This window comes from Mus musculus, chromosome 7 (assembly GCF_000001635.26).
Source record: "Mus musculus strain C57BL/6J chromosome 7, GRCm38.p6 C57BL/6J".
In the NCBI taxonomy this organism is placed as follows: Eukaryota; Metazoa; Chordata; class Mammalia; order Rodentia; family Muridae; genus Mus; species Mus musculus.
Window position 1 is genome coordinate 44,245,988 of NC_000073.6, and position 17,771 is coordinate 44,263,758.

At 51.9% G+C, this 17,771-nt stretch overlaps 3 protein-coding genes and 4 non-coding genes across 28 annotated transcripts; 6 read left to right on the forward strand and 1 right to left on the reverse strand.

Moving 5' to 3' along the window:
• Positions 1–723: 723 nt before the first annotated feature.
• 2410002F23Rik (RIKEN cDNA 2410002F23 gene) lies at positions 724–6,332 on the forward strand. 15 transcript variants are annotated; one of them, XM_030242905.1, is made up of 8 exons: positions 745–821; positions 1,251–1,429; positions 1,923–2,072; positions 2,265–2,308; positions 3,555–3,612; positions 4,034–4,072; positions 4,322–4,353; positions 4,626–6,330. In XM_030242905.1, exon 8 carries the CDS (start codon positions 4,686–4,688, stop codon positions 5,538–5,540), a length of 855 nt encoding a protein of 284 aa, XP_030098765.1. In that variant the 5' UTR covers positions 745–821; positions 1,251–1,429; positions 1,923–2,072; positions 2,265–2,308; positions 3,555–3,612; positions 4,034–4,072; positions 4,322–4,353; positions 4,626–4,685; the 3' UTR covers positions 5,541–6,330. The 15 variants fall into 15 exon arrangements, with proteins under 15 accessions (XP_006541160.1, XP_011249195.1, XP_030098766.1 ...); XM_006541091.2 differs by having other exon boundaries at positions 749–836; XM_006541094.2 differs by having other exon boundaries at positions 749–836; positions 1,264–1,429.
• On the forward strand, positions 2,103–2,193 carry LOC115486841. The gene has a single exon (XR_003947188.1). It is a non-coding gene; the product is annotated as a small nucleolar RNA SNORD88 (small nucleolar RNA).
• Snord88c (small nucleolar RNA, C/D box 88C) lies at positions 3,868–3,951 on the forward strand. The gene has a single exon (NR_028534.2). It is a non-coding gene; the product is annotated as a small nucleolar RNA, C/D box 88C (small nucleolar RNA).
• Snord88a (small nucleolar RNA, C/D box 88A) lies at positions 4,163–4,234 on the forward strand. Its single transcript, NR_028533.1, has one exon. It is a non-coding gene; the product is annotated as a small nucleolar RNA, C/D box 88A (small nucleolar RNA).
• LOC115486842 lies at positions 4,463–4,555 on the forward strand. The gene has a single exon (XR_003947189.1). It is a non-coding gene; the product is annotated as a small nucleolar RNA SNORD88 (small nucleolar RNA).
• Positions 6,016–15,403, reverse strand: Acp4 (acid phosphatase 4). Of its 8 annotated transcripts, none has more exons than XM_017321901.2 (12): positions 15,191–15,251; positions 14,537–14,649; positions 10,927–11,031; positions 10,763–10,849; positions 9,862–10,008; positions 9,184–9,282; positions 9,009–9,104; positions 8,215–8,347; positions 8,044–8,126; positions 7,557–7,684; positions 7,291–7,469; positions 6,016–6,455 (listed from the first exon to the last, which is right to left on the reverse strand). In XM_017321901.2, exons 2-12 carry the CDS (start codon positions 14,627–14,629, stop codon positions 6,043–6,045), a joined length of 1,563 nt encoding a protein of 520 aa, XP_017177390.1. In that variant the 5' UTR covers positions 14,630–14,649; positions 15,191–15,251; the 3' UTR covers positions 6,016–6,042. The 8 variants fall into 8 exon arrangements, 7 of the variants coding, with proteins under 7 accessions (XP_017177390.1, XP_006540594.1, XP_006540593.1 ...); XM_006540531.4 differs by having other exon boundaries at positions 14,537–14,732; XM_006540530.4 differs by lacking the exon at positions 14,537–14,649 and having other exon boundaries at positions 15,191–15,402.
• Positions 15,404–15,453: 50 nt separating this feature from the next.
• Positions 15,454–15,904, forward strand: Gm15517 (predicted gene 15517). The gene is made up of 3 exons (NM_001384596.1): positions 15,454–15,547; positions 15,625–15,684; positions 15,802–15,904. The coding sequence occupies exons 1-3, from the start codon at positions 15,533–15,535 to the stop codon at positions 15,811–15,813; spliced, it is 87 nt and encodes a 28-aa protein (NP_001371525.1). The 5' UTR covers positions 15,454–15,532; the 3' UTR covers positions 15,814–15,904.
• Positions 15,905–17,771: the final 1,867 nt, after the last annotated feature.

Here is a 17,771-nt window from a genome sequence, read left to right on the forward strand (position 1 = left end):
CTCATCCAAGTATTCAGAACCCTGACCCTTATCCCCCAAGACCTAGGGGTTCCAGCCCTCCGCCTCCTTCCTCAGACCCAGCAGTCCTTATCTCAGCCTCCAGATTCAAACCCAGTAGTGCAGCCCTCCAGCCTCACGCCCTCATACACAAGGGTCCAGACACCACCCACCCTCCCTCACACCCAGGGGTCCAGACCCCAACCTGCCCTCTTTCTGGCACAGGGAATTCCCCTCCTTTCCGCCCTAGCGTCCCCGCTCCGGGCCCGCACATCACAGAACCCAGCCCTCTAACTACACCACACCCATGGTTCCCTAAAAGTCTGCCAGTGTGTGCTGGTCCTGCCTCCCGCGCCGCAGCTGCGACTACTGCCGGGTGGGCCCTTTTAGCGGACCCCAGCTTCTGCAGCAAAAACGAGCTAGCCTGCCGCGCTGGCAAGTCGGGGGATTTCCGGTTCTGGCCAAACCCCCACCCCATGGGGGGCTTTCTCGTCCCGCCCTCTCCTTGGGAGCTGTCTAAGAGCTGCCTGACGGAAGTAACGGAAGAACCTTTCAGATATGTTCTTCATTCTCTTCATCCTCTTTGGGAACAACGTACCTTATCACCTGATCAGGAATGTCCTAAGGGCAACAGACGTTTATTCTTTCTGCCACCGTGAAAGCAGGATCCCCGGCTCAGGCGTAAGTGTGGGCTACCTCAGGGCGGGGCCCAAGAGCCGCTGGAGGCGGGGCCTTGCGAGCGCGATGGGTGGGGCTGACGGGCAGCGCGCGCTATAAATGGGGACACGCGGCGGTGGCGCGCGCCTGTGGCGATCGCGTGTGAGGTGAGGTCTGTCCCGGTGAGTTTTTCCACGGTGTTGGCCTCGGTACCTTCCAGTCGGTGGTGCTGCTTTGCACCCTGGGAAGCACGTGTCCCGAGGTGTCCGTGGCCTGGTCACGGGTGTACCTGTCGCGCGGACGGGCTCAAGGGCGCTGCTTGGGGCCGCGGGCGTGCTCGGGCTGGAACCAGGGTTTCTCTCGAAGGGGCGGATGCGGGTACTTTCGGGACAATGCCTTTCGCCAGGTTTGTGGAGCTTGGGATGCCGGGCCAGGCCTTCCTTTGTCTTGCCTTAGCCGGGCTACGCCATTTCTGCTGCTCACGTCGCGGGTCTTGTCCGCCATCTTCCCGGTTTTTTTTTTTTTTTTAGGCGACAGGGAGGGGGGTGTGTGACATAGAATCTTTCCTCCCAGTGACAGCCCCGTGCTACCTGCAGGTTCTCTCCGTAGGAAATCTCTACCACTGCCCCTCCCCCGTGTGGGATTTTGGCAATTTTGTGCAACCTAGAACACATGAGGGCTGGAGGAGGATGGGGTGTAGGGGCAGATACACGATACGGAGTTACCAAGGCGGAAGTGAGTGCACGTGGAGGACTGGATTGCTTCGGAGCAGCAGGTAGGAGTAGACGAGGAGGAAGGGAGCCAGGCCTTTGTTCACCTGCAAGAATACTAATACAATGGCTACAGGATGGTCTTGTAGGGCCTGATGGTACAAGCATTTTCGGTTCAGCTACTCAAGTAAATTACATATTTCTCCCAAAATATTTTAACCACACCTTTGCCTGTAAACCAATCTTTTTCTGCCTACTTACTGGTCAGTGCCATTATCACACTTGATTAAACTCTTTCCTCTTGGGAATCCTACTGTTCTCTTTGTGTTCCTTGCTAAATCATCTCCCAGACAGCTTTCACAGGGTGGTTCAAATCTCGCTGAGTAAGTCACTGGGCCTTCCATTTATTTATTTATTTATTTATATAAATATATATATGTATATAAGCCTATATTATATATATAAAATCTCAGCAGGGTTTTGCTTGTTTGCATTTTGCTCTGTAGAACCCCCATAGTTCTCCCACCAGGCTCCTCAGAAGGATGTGTGTCTTTGCAGGTTGTGTTTTTCAAGGTTACGAACCAAGACAGAACATCATGTCCATAGGGAATCTCTATGGACCTACTGGACTGGGGAACTTGGAGCCTCTAGTGGATTTTGTGTTTGTCAATCTTTTCTATTGTGTTAGCTTGGCCACCATCCCTGAAGGCAAGTAGCCTTGACATTGCAGAAGGCCTGAGGCTCCTGTGATGTTTAGCACTGGGCTCCAAACACCCTTGAGGACACAGTGCCCCTCCAGGACCTTTGACACCTGGAGATCTGAGGACCTCTAAATTTGATGTTCTGTACCTGTGGGCTGGCCCCACACATAACCCTCACCAAGTCCTTTCGGTATTACAGGTGTATCTTGAAGCCACGTAGCCATCCATCATCATCTTACTGTGGTAAGAGCCTTTACTTTTTAATCTGTCCACACCTAAAATAAATAGTGTACCTTCCTTTTCAGTTACTCTCTATAAGTTGGATTTAATGAACCCGCAATTATAGGGTATTACATATTAAAACTCTTAACTTAAATGGGATCAGTCAGGTGTAGGTAAAGATCCCAGACCTGCTGTTCATAACTCCATACCAGTCAGTAAACCACCTCAATAAACCTGGGTGCTGAATGGAACAGACACATCAAGGGCAGGCACCTAAGTCCTCTGCAGTTACATAGAGAGGGTGGCAGTATTTTCTGTCTTCTAAGGGTAAGGACTGGGTAAGGTACAGAAAGGACCAAATTTTCAAACTCAGTAGAGAACAAAATATCGGCATTAGCGCCTGCCCACTGGATTTGTGGACTGAAGACAATGTAGCTTTGAGCATCGTTTAGGGCCTAGCAAATAATTTGTACCCCCCAAAAAAAAGATACTTTTTATTTTTTAAAGAACCTTGAATTTACATAGGTTCTATTATTAAAATAACAAGATTTATCAGAAGACAGGCATGTGTGTTATCTAAAAAAGAACACGTTCTCAGCTCTAGGAGAATATCTCCTTGTTTCTTAGGTGTTGGGAACAGGGAAAACAATGGCTCTGCTGTTGACCTTAAGATGTTTTCTATCTGACCATACTGGGCTTGGGCTAATAACAAAGCACTCTGCATAGCACTGAACACACGGAGTCTCTGGACTGGGCAAAGATGTGAACTGAAAAGGTACAGAGAGCTGGAGAGGAGTTACTTTCTATAATTTGGATTTAATCAACCAACAACTATAGGGTCCAAGGCCAGCCTGTGCTATATAACAAGACTGTAGGGTAGAGGAGAAGAGGGCCAGTATTTGAAGCAAATGAGTTCACTACATCTCACCAGGGTCTTAGGCAGGTGTCATTTCTTTGCAGAATGCAAAGTCATTACTTCCCCCAAGTTGCAGGGTGGAACAGAGGTGCTAACCTCAAACTCAGGCAAGTTGAAGAGTTGGTTTAGGGGGAAACAGGTCTGGAAGAAGGGTGGAAGCCACTTAGGGACATGTTCACTATACCCTGGAAATTCCAAACAGTCCTAGGGCTGAGCCATGAGACCAAGACCAGTCTCTGTCTCATTTGCCCCACATTCCCAAGGACACAGCAACCTCAGTCTACAGCATGCAGGTCAGTGTAGACAATTGAGGGGTAACTGTGGCACGTGCCTATAATCCCAACATTCCAGGTGGCTGAGGCGGGAGGATCCTGAGTTAACATCCAGACTGGACTACATACAAAAATAAGTGAGTAAGATTGGGGGCGGGGAGTATAGAATGTATCGAAAATCTTCTACCTTGGGAGGTAGAAGCAACTTTGCCCACATAAACTGTCTTAAGCAAGGAAACAGGGAAGTGTTACCCCTAAGGGTCCTGGGTTCTCTAAAACCAAGTGTCAGCCATTCTCTTGGGTGGATTTCTGAGCACTGGGCTATACTGTCCCCCTTGGGACTTTGCATGGCCCTAGGACCTTAGAAAGGGAGGGTATTAATATTACCAGGACCCCTCTGATGTTCAGCACTGGGCTCTGACCATCCTGAGGACATGGTGCCCCCAGGGACCTTTGACACCCTGGGGTCTGAGGGGCCCTGGCGACAAAGGGAGTGGATGGGGAAGCTGTGGTCTTTGTGAGTCTCACCAGCCTTTCTCCTCTCCCTCCTGCCAACAGACAGAGGCAGTTCCTTCAGACAACCAGGCTTCCCTCCAGGTAAGCAGAGAGCTGCCTAAAGTGCTAGGACAAACAGCTCAGTTTAGACTCTGTGCTGTCAGTGTGTATGCTTGCGGACCCCCTTGATGTCCAGCACTGGGCTCTGACCATCCTGAAGACATGGTGCCCCCAGGGACCTTTGACACCCTGGGGTCTGAGGGGTCCTGACTACAAGGAGGAATGAATAGGGGGGTGCCATGGTCTTCGTGTCCCTTGCCAACCTCTGTCCCCTCTCCTTCCTGCCTATAGGTGGTTTCTACAAACATCCTACTTCCCTTCAGGTAAGAGCAGAAAGACTGTCTGGAGTAGAAGTCTAATGCTAATCACATGAACTTGGTTTACACAATTAGACCAGATTGCTAAGAGACATCTCTGTCATGCCGCTCTTGGGAACCCCCATGATGTATATAGCACTGGGCTCTGACCACCATGGTGATATGTTGTGCCTCCAGGACCTTTGACATCCAGGAGTCTGAGGGGTTTCCATTCTAGGGGGATGCTGGGTGGGAGTGTAGCCCTTTGTCACCTACCAGCTTGCCCTGTGTCTTTGCAGCCTCTGCGACAGCATTGCTTCTAGCCCTCTTGCTATTCTTACCTTGAGACTGTGAGGGCCATGGCTGAGAGAGTGCTGGTGCCCACCCAGATAGGCCGGGGGGACCGCTACTACACATACACGGAGTTGTTGGCTATCTCACGGCGTTTCAAGCAGAACCCCAATGAGCTCATGGTCACCTGGATCCTGCGGGTGTATGACCAGGGAGGCCCTGCCCTGTCCCTGAATTCTGGGGAGCTGGGGCTGCTGGGTGACCTCACCCATGATGCCATCTTTAACTACCGCTGCAAGGCCCTGCGGGGGGCTGGCTGCCAGACTCTCCTGAGCTGGCTGCTGCAGGCCTGGCGTCAGCGTTGGGAATCCTCCCTGCATTTTGAGGCCACCGAGTTACCCTTCAGGCCCTGGACCACCATGGAGGAAGGCATCCAGTTGGTGCGTGAGCTGGGCATGATTGAGTGGATCTACCTTGACCCAGAAGGGCCCGTGGACCTGGCCCCAGAGGATGTGGCCTTCACTCAAGGCCTGCAGCGGCGCCTGCTCACAGCAGCCCCCTCTGAGCTGCGGCTTTCACTGGTCAGCCTGCTGGTACGTGGCATGACAGTGTTGGAGGCTGTGATGGAGATCCAGACTATTGCTGACGTGGGTCTGCTCTGGCGCCAGAGCCATCCAGGCCGCACCAAGCTCATGTTGGGGCCCAACCCAACTCGTAAGGACCTCCTAGGCTGGCTGCTCAGCCACGGTGTACCCCGGGAGCAAGTAGACAGACAGCCCACCAAGGTACTCCTAGAACTCTACATCAAAGAAGCCAAGCGCAGTCGCGGCCACCCCAACTATGGGCTGAACGAGGAGCAGCCCCCACCACCCCCTTACTCCGACCAGGCCTGTGGGGAAGAGCAACCGGTGCGTCATGACTAAGTCCTGGACTGACGTCAAGAGGACACTTACACCCCAGGGTCGAAGGTGGGAAAGTGAATTGCAGAGAGGCTGTCTGTAACCCAGGTGACTAGGAAGCAGCTTGGGGAGCGCCCAAGTGGACATTCCCATCCTATAGCACTTAATGCCAAGCTCGGTGGCCCCAAAGAGAAGTGTGCATGTTCCTAGCCACACCATCCATATGGAAAGTGAGCCACAGGTGGCTATTGGTTGTGAATCTAGGGTGCTTATGGCCCTAGAATTAATCCCCCTGAGTTGAAGCTTAAGGCCATGCTAAGATGTGTGGCCACATCAGGGTCCCCACCCCTCTGCCTCCACATGGACCCCAAAGCACTACATACAGGCCATCTTGAATTTTTTACTTTTTCAATGCAACACTTACATAGTATTTTAGGTATAGGCCGTACTTCCATGGCCTTTTACTGGATGTTTGACACTTTAGGGCCAGTCTCCCTAGTGTAAAGGCTTAACATTGCAAACTTTTCTAATGCAGCATTTTTACTTTATATTTTATTTTGAGCTTATGTGACACTTTGGTTTTGGGGAGAGGAGAACCCCCTTTTGTAAAGATTTTGCTTTGGGGACCTTGTCCCCGTTTTCTTTTAACCATGCCCTTCCCTTTTGAAGCACCTTCCAGCCGGGTCTGGTCTCCCTGGCTGCACAGATGGCCCCTGGCCAATGCAGATCTGGATTTAGTGGAGGGGTGAGGTGGGCAGCCCTGGAACTTCTGCCTTCGTGAGTTTCTATTAAATGGCTGGTTCATTGCCCTCTGTAGGGTGTGCTGTTTGATTCGGTTCCGGCGTGGGTAGAATCTGGGTGATGAGCTGGGTCCAGAGCAGGTGAGGCACAGGCGCACTTGCCCACCTTTGGCCTGTTTCCAGAGGATACTCCAGCGGTCTGGTGAGGAAAGGTGGGCTGGTGGGGGCCAGTCACAGCCACTGGCTGGCCTTATCCCCTACCTCAGAGCCTGCAATTGATCAGACCCTCTAGTTCAAGCTGTTCTTGGATTCCAGGGTATGCTCCTTAGCTTCCTTAGGCTCTTAGGTCTTGATGTACCTCCCCCAGATAGGAAACCTCTCAAGACAGGGCTGGGGGGCTCTGGGGAATGATGAACACAAGGCAATGGGCATGGGGCTCCAGGTGATGGCAGTGACACAGTGGCTGCTGGTAGGCTGTTCCTTAGTAGGAGTTAAGCCCTCCCTCAAGTGTCACCTGGGGGGCTGGCAGGCTCCCTCAAGTGGAGGGATCTCTATCTCTATCTGTTCTGCCACCATACCAGGGTTAGAGTTGCTTAAGGCAATTGAGTCCTGTGTGCTCTCAGGCTACAGGTTCCCACCTGCACACGTGCTTATTGTGAGCCCCGACACCTGTATGTACAACACCTGATTGCAGTGTCCAAGCAAGCATAATGCTTGAGGCCCACCCAGCCTTCATCCCCACACGCGCATGAGCACAGTAAGTGACAAGCCAGAGCAGCAAGTGAGCACACGTGTTGGGATCCAGTGTCAGCTCGGGGTATTTTTGTGTCTATTCATCCCCCCTCACACAGTCCCTCCCAGGGCCCGCAGGCATCTGGGCCTCCAGGCCAGAAGACCAAGCCCCAGGCTTAGCACGGCCAGCACAGCCACAGCTCCGGCCAGCAGGGGCACCGTGGCTGCAGGAAGAACATGGGGGTTGTGAATCCCAGGCCTTGGGAACTCCCCACTCCCACCCCAGCGTAGAGGGCTGTCACCTGGGGGGCTGGCAGGCTCATAAGAACCATGGCAGGGGGCCCCATGGGCTGGAGGCCGGGCTGGAGCAGTCAGCTGCTGGAAGCGCCCAAGTGGACAGGGAGCTGGGCACCCAGGGACCCTGAGTGGCAGGGGTGGGCGGGAGGTGTCATTGCGGTAGATGAGAGAGACAGTGACATTCCTGGAGGTGGAAAGGACAGTAGCATCACTAGTTCCCCATCCGAAGAAGAGCCCATCCACCCAATGCCAAGCCATCACCCATCCTCACTCTCCATCTTCCTCCTCGGGTTCCCTGGAGCTCCCCCGGAATTCAAAGGCCATGCAGGCAGCGTAAGGTGGGGTGTTCCCATCGTAGAGGCCCAGGGCCCCCTGGAGGGCCAGCAGGGTGCTGTCATGCTGAAGAGAATTTCCAGGGATGGAAGCTAAATCAGAACCCCAGCACCTAGATTGTCTCCAGTTAGAAGTAATCCCAGACCACTCCCATTCACATCATAGGCATTCTATAATGATTGTCCAAACGTGCAAATTGTGACTGGGCAGTTCCCATTCTACAGTCAGTCCTTTCAGGACTAAAGTCTTGCTTCTCTGACCCCCTCCCTCATCTTTACTGTGTTTCTAATGCTGCAGTACTGTACTGTAGGAGATGAGGGTGAGCCAAGGCTGGAGACTGAGATTGCATAGGCACTGTAGTCTCACCACCACCACCACAACCCCTGTCACTCATGCAGCAGTGCCTGCCCTTCCCAAGGACTCACAGCTGAGTACATGACCATCTTGAGGGGCAACCCAAGGCGCTGGGTCCGGGAGAAATTGCTGAGAATAGCATCCAGCAGGATCCCTGAGGGACAGACGGGGAAGAGAGTATGTAGATGCCCCCTCTCCACCTGCAAACCAGCTCCCCCAAGCCCACAGACCCCACACCTTACCCCCTGTCAGCTGGGCCTTTTCTGCTGCTCGGGGTGGGCCTACATGGGCCCTGATATCCAGAGCAGAAATCTGTGACAGAGTCCTCAAGACATCTGGAGAGGCCCAGGATGGAAGGTCAAGACCATGGGCACGCTGAGAGTGGAGAGAGAAAGGGTCTCAAGTGGGAGTCCTCAGTCAACCCCCCCCCATTTGTTTTGGAGTGTGTGTGTGTGTGTGTGTGCACCTAGGTTAGAGGTTACCTGCATATGTTCCTCAAGCCTGGCCCACCTCGTTTGTTTGAGAGCCTCCCCTGGCCTGGAACTCAACAAGTAGACCAAGTTGGCTGGCTACTGAACCCCAGGATTTTCCTGTCAAAGCCTCATCAGCAGGATTTCCGTGTGAGCTGCTGCACCCAGCTTTTTCATGTAGGTACTAGTGATCTAAATTCCTCATGTTTGTGTGGCAAGCACCTTACAGACAGCCAACCCTCCAGACCCTGGCCCTCATTCAAACCCCTCAAAGATCAGTTCAGCACAGGATGAGCCAGACCAAGTACCAGACCAGAGTCCTTACCAAGCCCTGTGGGACCAGAGATGCCTTGGAATCTGACATTCGGTTTTCTAGAAAGATCCAATGAAATGGTACCAGGAAAGGAGATTTTATATATATATATATATGCTATGCCACCATCTCATCAGCCTGCCACTATCCCCACCACGCAGATGGGGAAACCAGGGTACGCAGAGCTAAATCTCTTGCCCTGATATTTGCATATTTGAAATCCCCAGATGGGAGAGGGGAGAAAAGGACTCACCTGGCAGATCAAGGTATCCAGAACTTTCCATGCTCTCCGGAGTGGCTCTCCAACCAGGGACAGCCCAGTGAAGTTGCCCAGGCGGGTCAGGAAGTCCTGAGTGGAGATACAGGGCTGGGTGAGCCTACCAGTTGTTGCTTGGCACCCAGCCACACCAGCCCACACCAGCACTCACCGTCCAGCCCTCCAGGGCCTCCTGGTAGTCAGCTGCCTCTGTGGACTCTCGTAACAGCTCATGGTATCGAGGACAGCTGCGCATGGGGAACCTCAGCAACTGGGGGAAACTGAGGCTCAGGGAAGGCAGCAGCAAGTCTGGGGTCTCACAGTTGGCCATGGGGCCAGGGTCTCTAGCCCTCAACTCTCCCAGTTTCCCCTGTTATCCAGCTGTGCTGGGCAGGGGTGTCAGCTTACCAACTCTGGACAGCTAGCTCTACCAGGGATAACCTTTCTGATCTCAGCTGTTCTGGGCTTCCAGAAATGGATCCACCTGGCTTGGAGCTGCCTCTTCCCCTCTCCAGCTCAGTACTGGGCTTTATTTCCATCCTTTTTTGTATGTGTGGTGTTGGTTATAGAACCCAGAACCTTGGACAGGCTAGGAAATCCTTCTACCTCTAAGCCACACCCCCCAGCTCCTCCCTAGGTAGGTAGTTTACCACTGAGCCACACTCCTCCCAGCCCCTCCTCACTAGAGGATTCTAAGCTGGGGGGTTTACCCCTATACTACATTCCACTCCTCTTGTTAAACTGTTTGTTTGTTTTTTTTTTTTTTCATTTTGAGAAAGTCTCATTAAGGTTCCCAGAATGAGATTAAACTCGATTCTTCTGTTTCTCCCACCAGATGAAGCCCCCTGACCTTGTCCTCAGACACAGGCACTGTGTGCACTGGAATGGGCTTCCAGTCAGTCTCAGGACTTCCAGGGGCAGCCTCAGGGAAGAGCCCAGCCAGGTTGGCTTGTGCACTCTCCAATGTCCGGTCAAAGTCTGTGCTGCGGATGTACACCTGGGGTGGATGAGGGCAGCAGAGCAGGTGGACAGGCCAAGGGTCAGCAGGGTCTCAAATCAAAAACTTCAGATTTAGTTTGGAGTGCGTAAGGTTAAAGGTCAGGAAGAGGGTGGGGTCAAAGGACAGGCATTCAGGGTCAAAACTCAAGGTGAATTCATGTGTCTAACTTTCAGCTTTGGAAGTTGGGATCAAAGGTCAGAGTTGAGTGATGTGTTGGACTGCTGGGGTCTGCTGAGATCAGATCAAGGGGCCTGGGAGTAAGAGGTCAAGATGTAGAAGGTGGGAACTGAATACCATGGAGCTAAATTTGATTACACAGTCCTCAGAGAAGTCAGGGGCCAGCCAACGGAAGTGAGAAGACAGAAAAGGAAGGTCAAAATGCTGATGGTAGGGAGCAAAGGTTGGAGGTTGGAAATGGGGGTGGTACCCAGTGGTGGAGGGCTTGCCAAGCATGCACAGGTCCAGATCCTTACCAAGAAACCCCACCCCCTAACAGACATCAGGTGGGCAAAGCAAGCATCAAAGACAGAGTTGGGTTCAAAGGTCAGGAGGTCAGGATGGGGCGGTTGGAAATCAAGGCAAAGGTTGAGGTCCAGTGAGTGGAAAGACAGATCGTTTGAGAGAAGGTCAGAGGTCGGTGTGGATTCCCTACTGACTTAGAAGCCCATAGGGGTGCAGGTCAAATAGATGGAGATCAAAGACAAGAGGTGAAGACCAAAGGGGGCTCTGGGGTCAAAGGTCAACAAAGTACCTCTTCTCGCTTGTACTCAGGGCTCAGGAAAGCCTTGTAACGCCTCCTCAGAAATCGGCCCAGTTCTAGCTGCTGGCGGATCCCCTCCTAGGGACAGAGGGGGCCTCAGCAGACCCTCATCGCCTGACCCCTAGCCCTCTTTCTCACCCCATCTCCCTCCTCACCTTAGTCAGTTGGCCCAAGCCTCGAGGCCACAAGGTGGAGGCAGCTTCCTTGTGTGGATCTGTGGGGTAGGAGGCCAGTGGGGCCCGGTCGCCATGTCGGAACACCTGGGGATGTTGGAGAACCAGGTCAGGACTGACTTGGAAGGTAGAGGGTGGGTCAGGTGGGGTCGGAGGGCTTCGCACCAGAGCCACAAATAACAGGGGCCCCTCCGGCAGGGCCCGAGGCAGCAACAGCAACAGCAGCAGCAGCAAGGGTCCGACGGTGTGGCCCTGAGACCCGGGCTCAGCCATTTCCACAGAGAGCAGACGCTGAGCTCAGCCTCCGTCTGTGCTGTGGCCTCACCTGCTCATTAGCCTCAGACTCAGCCCCCTGCAAGCCCTGCAGGCCCCAACACGTTCCCCAGTACTGAGGAGGCCTGGGATTAACCTAGTTCATCTTCACAGACCCCCCAGGAGATGCCCATTTGGCCACCAGCATCTATACTGTGCTAACAGGGAAACCGAGGCACAACAGGATACTGATTTACCTGAGGAGACATGTAGGAAATGGCAAAGCGGAGAGGTAGTTACAGGGACACCCCCTGCCTAACCCCCAGGCCTCTCCATGGCTCCTGGTTTTCCTAAAATGTCAGGATTTGTTGAGGCCTCCTTGGACTTTTTGAAGATTTTGTTTTCTTTCCACACTGCATACACCTGGTTAAAGCCAACAGGGCCTCTGCAGCAAAATACTCAAGCCAGAAGTCAGATGGACTAGGTTCGATGCTCTCACAATTACAAGGTGTATAGTATTAGGCAAGGTACTGTACCTCTGTGTGCCTTCATCTCACAAAACACATCAGACTAGGTCAAGGTGCATTAAGCACTTAAGACAGCCCATTTGCAGAGAGGAACAGTTTGGAAGTTGTGTTGATGACCACATAACAAATGACCCTAAAATTTAGTGATTTATGTGTGTGTTCATGTGTGTGGAGGCCAGATGTCAGGTGTCTTGTTCAAACAGTCTCTGAGACAGGGTCTCTCACTTAACTTGGAACTTGCTGATTCAGAATAGACCAAGCTCCAGGAATCCTCCTGTCTCAACTTCAACAAGCTCTAAGATTGCAGTTACAAGCTGCCATGCCAAGGTCTTTCACACGGGTATTGGGGAGATGAACTCAGTCCCCAGCTTGCTTGTGGGGCAAACATGCCAATGAACCACCTCCCTAGCCCCAAGCTGAACATCCTAAGACAATTGTCATTGCTCATGGGCTTCATGGGTCGAGTTGGGAGGGCTTAGCTCAGGAGGGAATCTAGCTGTTTAGTTTGGAGTTTTTGTTTGTTTGTTTGAAGTGGTGGTTTGAGACAAGATCTCACTATGTAGCCCTAGCTGTCCTAGAACTCACTATGTAGACCAGGCTGTCCTCAAATCCACAGAGTGAATTCGCAGCCTCGCAAGTGCTGGGATTCAAGGTGTGCTTACTATATCCAGCCGTGATTTTATTTTTATTTTGTGTTTCTATGTATGTGCATGAAGTGTCCGTGGAGACCAGAAAAGGGCACTGGATCCTCTGGAACTGGTGTTATAGATGGTGGTAAGCTACTGTGTGAGTTCTGGAAACAGCCCGAGGCCCTCAGCAAAGGCAACCCAAAGCAGCTGGGTCTTGTTTAATACTACTAGCATTTACACACATGCTGAACAAGTGCTGTATATTACATCTTTAGCTACAACACCCGTTTCCCTTCTTAAATGTTGTAGACAGAATTGAACTACATTGCCCAGGCTAGCCTTGAACTCACTGCAGCCTGGGCTGGCTAGAACTCCCAACACTCCAACTTCAGCTTCCCAAATGCTCAGATAGCAGCCGAGTATCACCATGGCTGCAAAGATTCTGTTAAATCCAACCAGGCCTGCCTTTAATCCTAGCACTCAGGAGACAGAGACTAGGTGGATCTCTGAGCTCAGGGCCAGCTTAGTGTATGGACAGCCAGGGTTACATAGTGTAAGACCCTGTCTCAAAAAAAAAAAAAAATCTGTTAATCCCAAAGAACAAAATGGAGTGGGGAGCAAATTCTGCCCCCCTCAAGATGGTGGCATACTCTGTCTCCTGGGATCCTCACTCCCTGCTGCTGTAACGATTGACTAAGCAGTGGCAGAGGACCCATGACCCCCAAGCTGCCCTTGAGGTCCCAGGTCCACAGTTTGTGTGACTGGCTGGAAACCCAGATGTCCTCACGTCACACTTGCAGTACCAGCTATAAAGTAGAACCCCATTCCCTGGCCCTCCCTCCTCTTGGAGATGTGTTCCACGACTCCAGTTTCAAGGCCAGCTGTGCCACCTTCCCTCAGCTGTCACAATCACCATTCGGTGACATAATCTTGTGTCCCTGCCTCTCTCTATGAATATATGTGTGTTCTATTTTATTTATGTATGTATGTATTTATATGAGTATACTGTAGCTGTCTTCAGACACACCCAGAAGAGCTCATCAGATCCCATCACAGATGGTTGTGAGCCACTGTACTGAGAACTGAACTCAGGACCTCTAGAAGAGCAGTCAGTGCTCTCACCTGCTGAGCCATCTCTCCAGCCCCGTATGTTTATTCTTTTTCTTCATGAAAAAATGTATTACACTTGTGACATGGGGGCACCCAGATGCCACAGTGCACATGCAGAGGTCACAGGAGAACTTGTCAGTTCTGTGAGTTTGGAGACATAAACTCTGGTTATTAGGCTTGTCAACAGACTCCCCACTGAACTCTCTCAACAGCCCTTCATCTTTATTCTCTTTATTAGTTTATTCACTTAGTGTCTTATTGTCTCAGGCTGAACTCTCTATGCACCTTCTAGCTGAAGATGACTTCAATCCAGAAAGAACAGCAGTGTTGCTAACCCAAGAAATTACTCCATGTCCAGCATGGTGAAGCAGTTAGTTTATTGGGGTCACTCACGGGATTGTGACTCAAAAGCAGCTGCTGCACTGGAAAGTTCTAGACAGATGCTGCAAGGAAGACAGATGTGTTACCGGGGTCCTCTGTGCACCTCAAAGGCAGTTCCACTTAAGAATTTTCTCTTGGGGGCCTGAGAGATGGCTCAGAGGTTAAGAGCACCAGCTGCTCTTCCAGAGGTCCTGAGTTCAATTCCCAGCAACCACATGGTGACTTGCAAGCATCTAGAGAGATAACCATGCAATCCGGTGCCCTCTTCTGTCCTGCAAGCATGCGTGCAGACAGAATGCTGTATACATACTCAACTAATCTTTTTTTTTTTTTAAGGAGTCTTCTCTCCAGCAACCACCTACGTCTTCTATAATGGGTGAACCTGGAAAGATGTCTTGAGTTTTGTGAGCCTCTTGAGCCATCTTCCCCCCTGGACTGCAGAAACACCTGCACCACAAACAGAAGTGCTCCTCTGTGTAGAGGTCAGAGGTCAAAGCCAAAGGTCTTGTTTGATTGCTTTTCACCTATTGTGATCATTCTCACTGAACCTGGAGTTCACTGATTTGGCCAGCAAGCCCCAGGGATTCTCCTGTCTCTACCTCTAGTGCCGAGGTGGCTGGCACAAGCACCATGCCTGGCTTTTTATAGGCGAGCTAGGGAATCAAACTCAGGTCCTCACACTTAAGTACTTACCCACTGAGTCACCCCTGAGCTCCTTTGCTGGGGTGGGGGTGGGGGATTACTTAAAAAATGGTGAAGACATCTTTGTGAGTCACCGAAGGTCATTCCACTGGCAGGCGTCAGAGCTGGGATTAAGCCCACACTGGCATCACCCTAAGTGGCTTCTCACCATGTGTGTCCCCCTCTCAGTGTCCAGCCTGAGGTATCACTGCAAAGAGTGGGGCCCCTCCAGTGGTGCATTCCCTCTATGCACAGCTGGTAGCCATCAGTGGGAGGTGGAGGCAGTTACACGCACACGCGTGCATGCACACACACACACACACACACACACACGTATCTCCCCTCTCCTCTGTACCTCTAATAACCTGGAAAGTCATTTTAAAGGTATAAAGAGGAGTCAGGAACCTACAAAGAACACTGAGTGGTCACAGTCAAAGTGCCTTGCTGCTGTCTCTGTGGTCCAGAGCTCAGAAGCTGTCACCTACCAGCACCAGGCTTCACACCACGATGAACATTCTGCCACCTTCACAAGCTGGGGGACCAAATTCTAGGCTAAGTCCTGACTGTTAGTTCCCACCCTTGCATCTGGCAGACACGAGGATGCCATTTTGCCTGTACCACTGGACCCCGTCTTTATACCTCAGTCATTCTCCTGCCTCAACATACCAGAGCCAATCTGTTCCTTCCCTGCTCACAACTCTCCCATGGCTCCCCAGCACACTCTAGGGAAGAAAAGAGAACCCAGTGTGGAGATCCAGGTCCGTACTCTCCAATCTCATAGGTCTTCATGCTGGATTTAGGTACCATGAGTGAATTACACACCCACATCCCCTTCCCCACCAATCCCCAGTGTGAATGTCTCTTCTACCCAAAATGCCCTTCCCTGGTCTCCATGGTCACCATTCTGGTCTCCCCGACAACCCCCTCCCATTCTCGGAGCCTCTTTCCTGTCTGACTCCGAGGTCTGGGTGAGGGAGGCCAAGTGCTGTGCGGCTAGGACCCATGGCTATGAACTTGCAGGAAGTGAGGACAGGTGAAGGGGCTGGGGCAGAGGTGGGGGGAGGGAGGGGAGGGAGCTGACTCCTGACCTCCTCCCCCAGAATGTGACCTTGGCCATGGCCGTGTTCACCATCCTAGCCTCCATCTACTTCTTCAACAAGGTGAGGGGGAGGCGGGATGAGAGGGCTCTGTCTCTCCTGTCTCTCTTCATTTGGCCCTGGAGCTTTTACTATCCTGAGCTGCCACGTGTCTACATTGTACTTCTATCTCTGCTCTAGGCTCAGCAGTAAGAAGGCATGACGCCCCACTCCACCAGCTTGGCCCCCGCCTGCTCTGCCATTGCGCTGGCCTCTGAGATCCAATAAATGTAACAGCACCAGACCAAGGCTCCCTGCTCCCTAAGCCCTGCTCCCCACAACCATGGATCTCAGCAGGAAGATGAAAAGGAGAGACCTGGTCCCTAGATCTCAGGGAGGAGGCTAGGGACCTGTCCCTCCAAGTCTATGGGAGGAGGCTGGGCCCTGGACCTCTGAATCTGAGGGAGGAAGCTGGGTCCTGGACCTCTGGGTCTGAGAAAGGAGACTGGGTCCTGGATCTCAAAATCTGTGGGAAGAGGCTGGGCCCTGGACCTCCAAGTCTGTGGAAGGAGGCTGGGCCTTGGATCTCTTGCATCTGTGGGAGGAGGTTGGGCTTAGAGTCCTATGTCTGTGGGAGGAGTGCTGGAGCTTGGACCCCTAGGTCTGAGGGAGAAGTGGGTTTTGAAGAATGCGTAGGAATCTTTAGGTCACATGAGTATTTAAGGGGCATTTCAGCTGTGAGTGCCAGGGCACAGAAAAGAACTTCCAGGGCCCAATTCTCCATCTGGCACTAAACAGCTTGCTCAGGACTTCAGACCTGTCTCTCTGAGCACTCCTACCCAGCAAAGGTGAAAATCTGTTTAAAGAAAGGCCACACTAAGGATTGCCAGAGATCAAAGGTGTGGGCAGATGTTGCGACTGTGTGTAAAGAGTCTGGATATAATTCCTTCCCTGGTTATCTTAAAAAATGATAATATTTCTTCCTTTTATTTTTTTCTTGTCTTAGCAAACTCCTATTCAACTGTGATCACCTGCCATCAAATCCCTTTCCAATAGAAGTGTCCAGAACCCCAAAATAGAGGAGATCTGTTAGCACACGCCAACCTTCCTGCCTCCTCCAACCTCCCCAAAGTGAAAAAAGAAAAATCATTTGTATGCTCTGGGTCTTCGGGAAAAGGACTAGAAATTTCCAATCACGAACAGATTTGTAAATCCGTTTAGTTCAGATCCGCGCAATTTTAGTGGGTTACAAGCAAACTGAGACCAAGACGAACTAGCGGTCGCGCCCTCTGTTGATCAGAGCCAGTAACAGCACCCTTTGTCCTCAAATGCAAGGACTCCTTGTACGCAAAACCAGAAATGGCCGCATGGTGGCGGTGTCAGACTATTTTCCTAGATTTTAATTGGCAGGAGACTGAGACTCCTGCCTGAGCTCTCAACCAGGTATTTCCCAAGCATCCACCTCCTCCTGTAAATAGAGTGGCCTCTCCCTCCCTGCACCTCCCTACCCACATGGCTCACACCAGGCCCTTCTGCTATACCCTTAGCCCCGTAACTCAAAAAAACGGCTGAGCAGCCGCACCCTAACGGCTTTTCACCTGCTGTGCCACACACTCCGAGCGGGCTGAGGAGCCCTTTGCAACCCCTAGTCTGCGAGTCCTCCATTGAAAGCTTCCGGAGCAAACCTTCCTGCCTCACCCCGTCTCTTCACTCTCCAGGTGGGCTTGGCTGTCAGCGGTTTTTCAACCGCGGAACCAAGTCAACCTTTGCGCCCTCCACATCCCTCCTTCCCCCAGGGCTTGACCATTTATGTGGTTTCTGAGTCCTCAGGGAGCTATCAACTTGGCATTTTCTCAACCGCAGTCCAGCGGAGATGGATGTGTCTCGGGCCGGCGCTGTGGAGAGCCACTGAGGGCTTTGTCAATTCCCACCACTGGGCTTGGGGTGGGACGGAGCATCGATTCTGCTCTGAACGTTCCCCAGGGTGCTATGAATGGGCAGCTGGGGTTCTGAGGCGGCTCCTTTTTGTGAGGAAGCTGAGCGCTTCGAATGGGTAGCTCTGCTGCCCGGGAAATTCTTTCACAGACCTTCACTCAGACAAAGATGGGATTTTTTTTTTATTATTATTATCACTATGCTTATTTTTAAAAGTAAATACTTGTTTTTGTTTT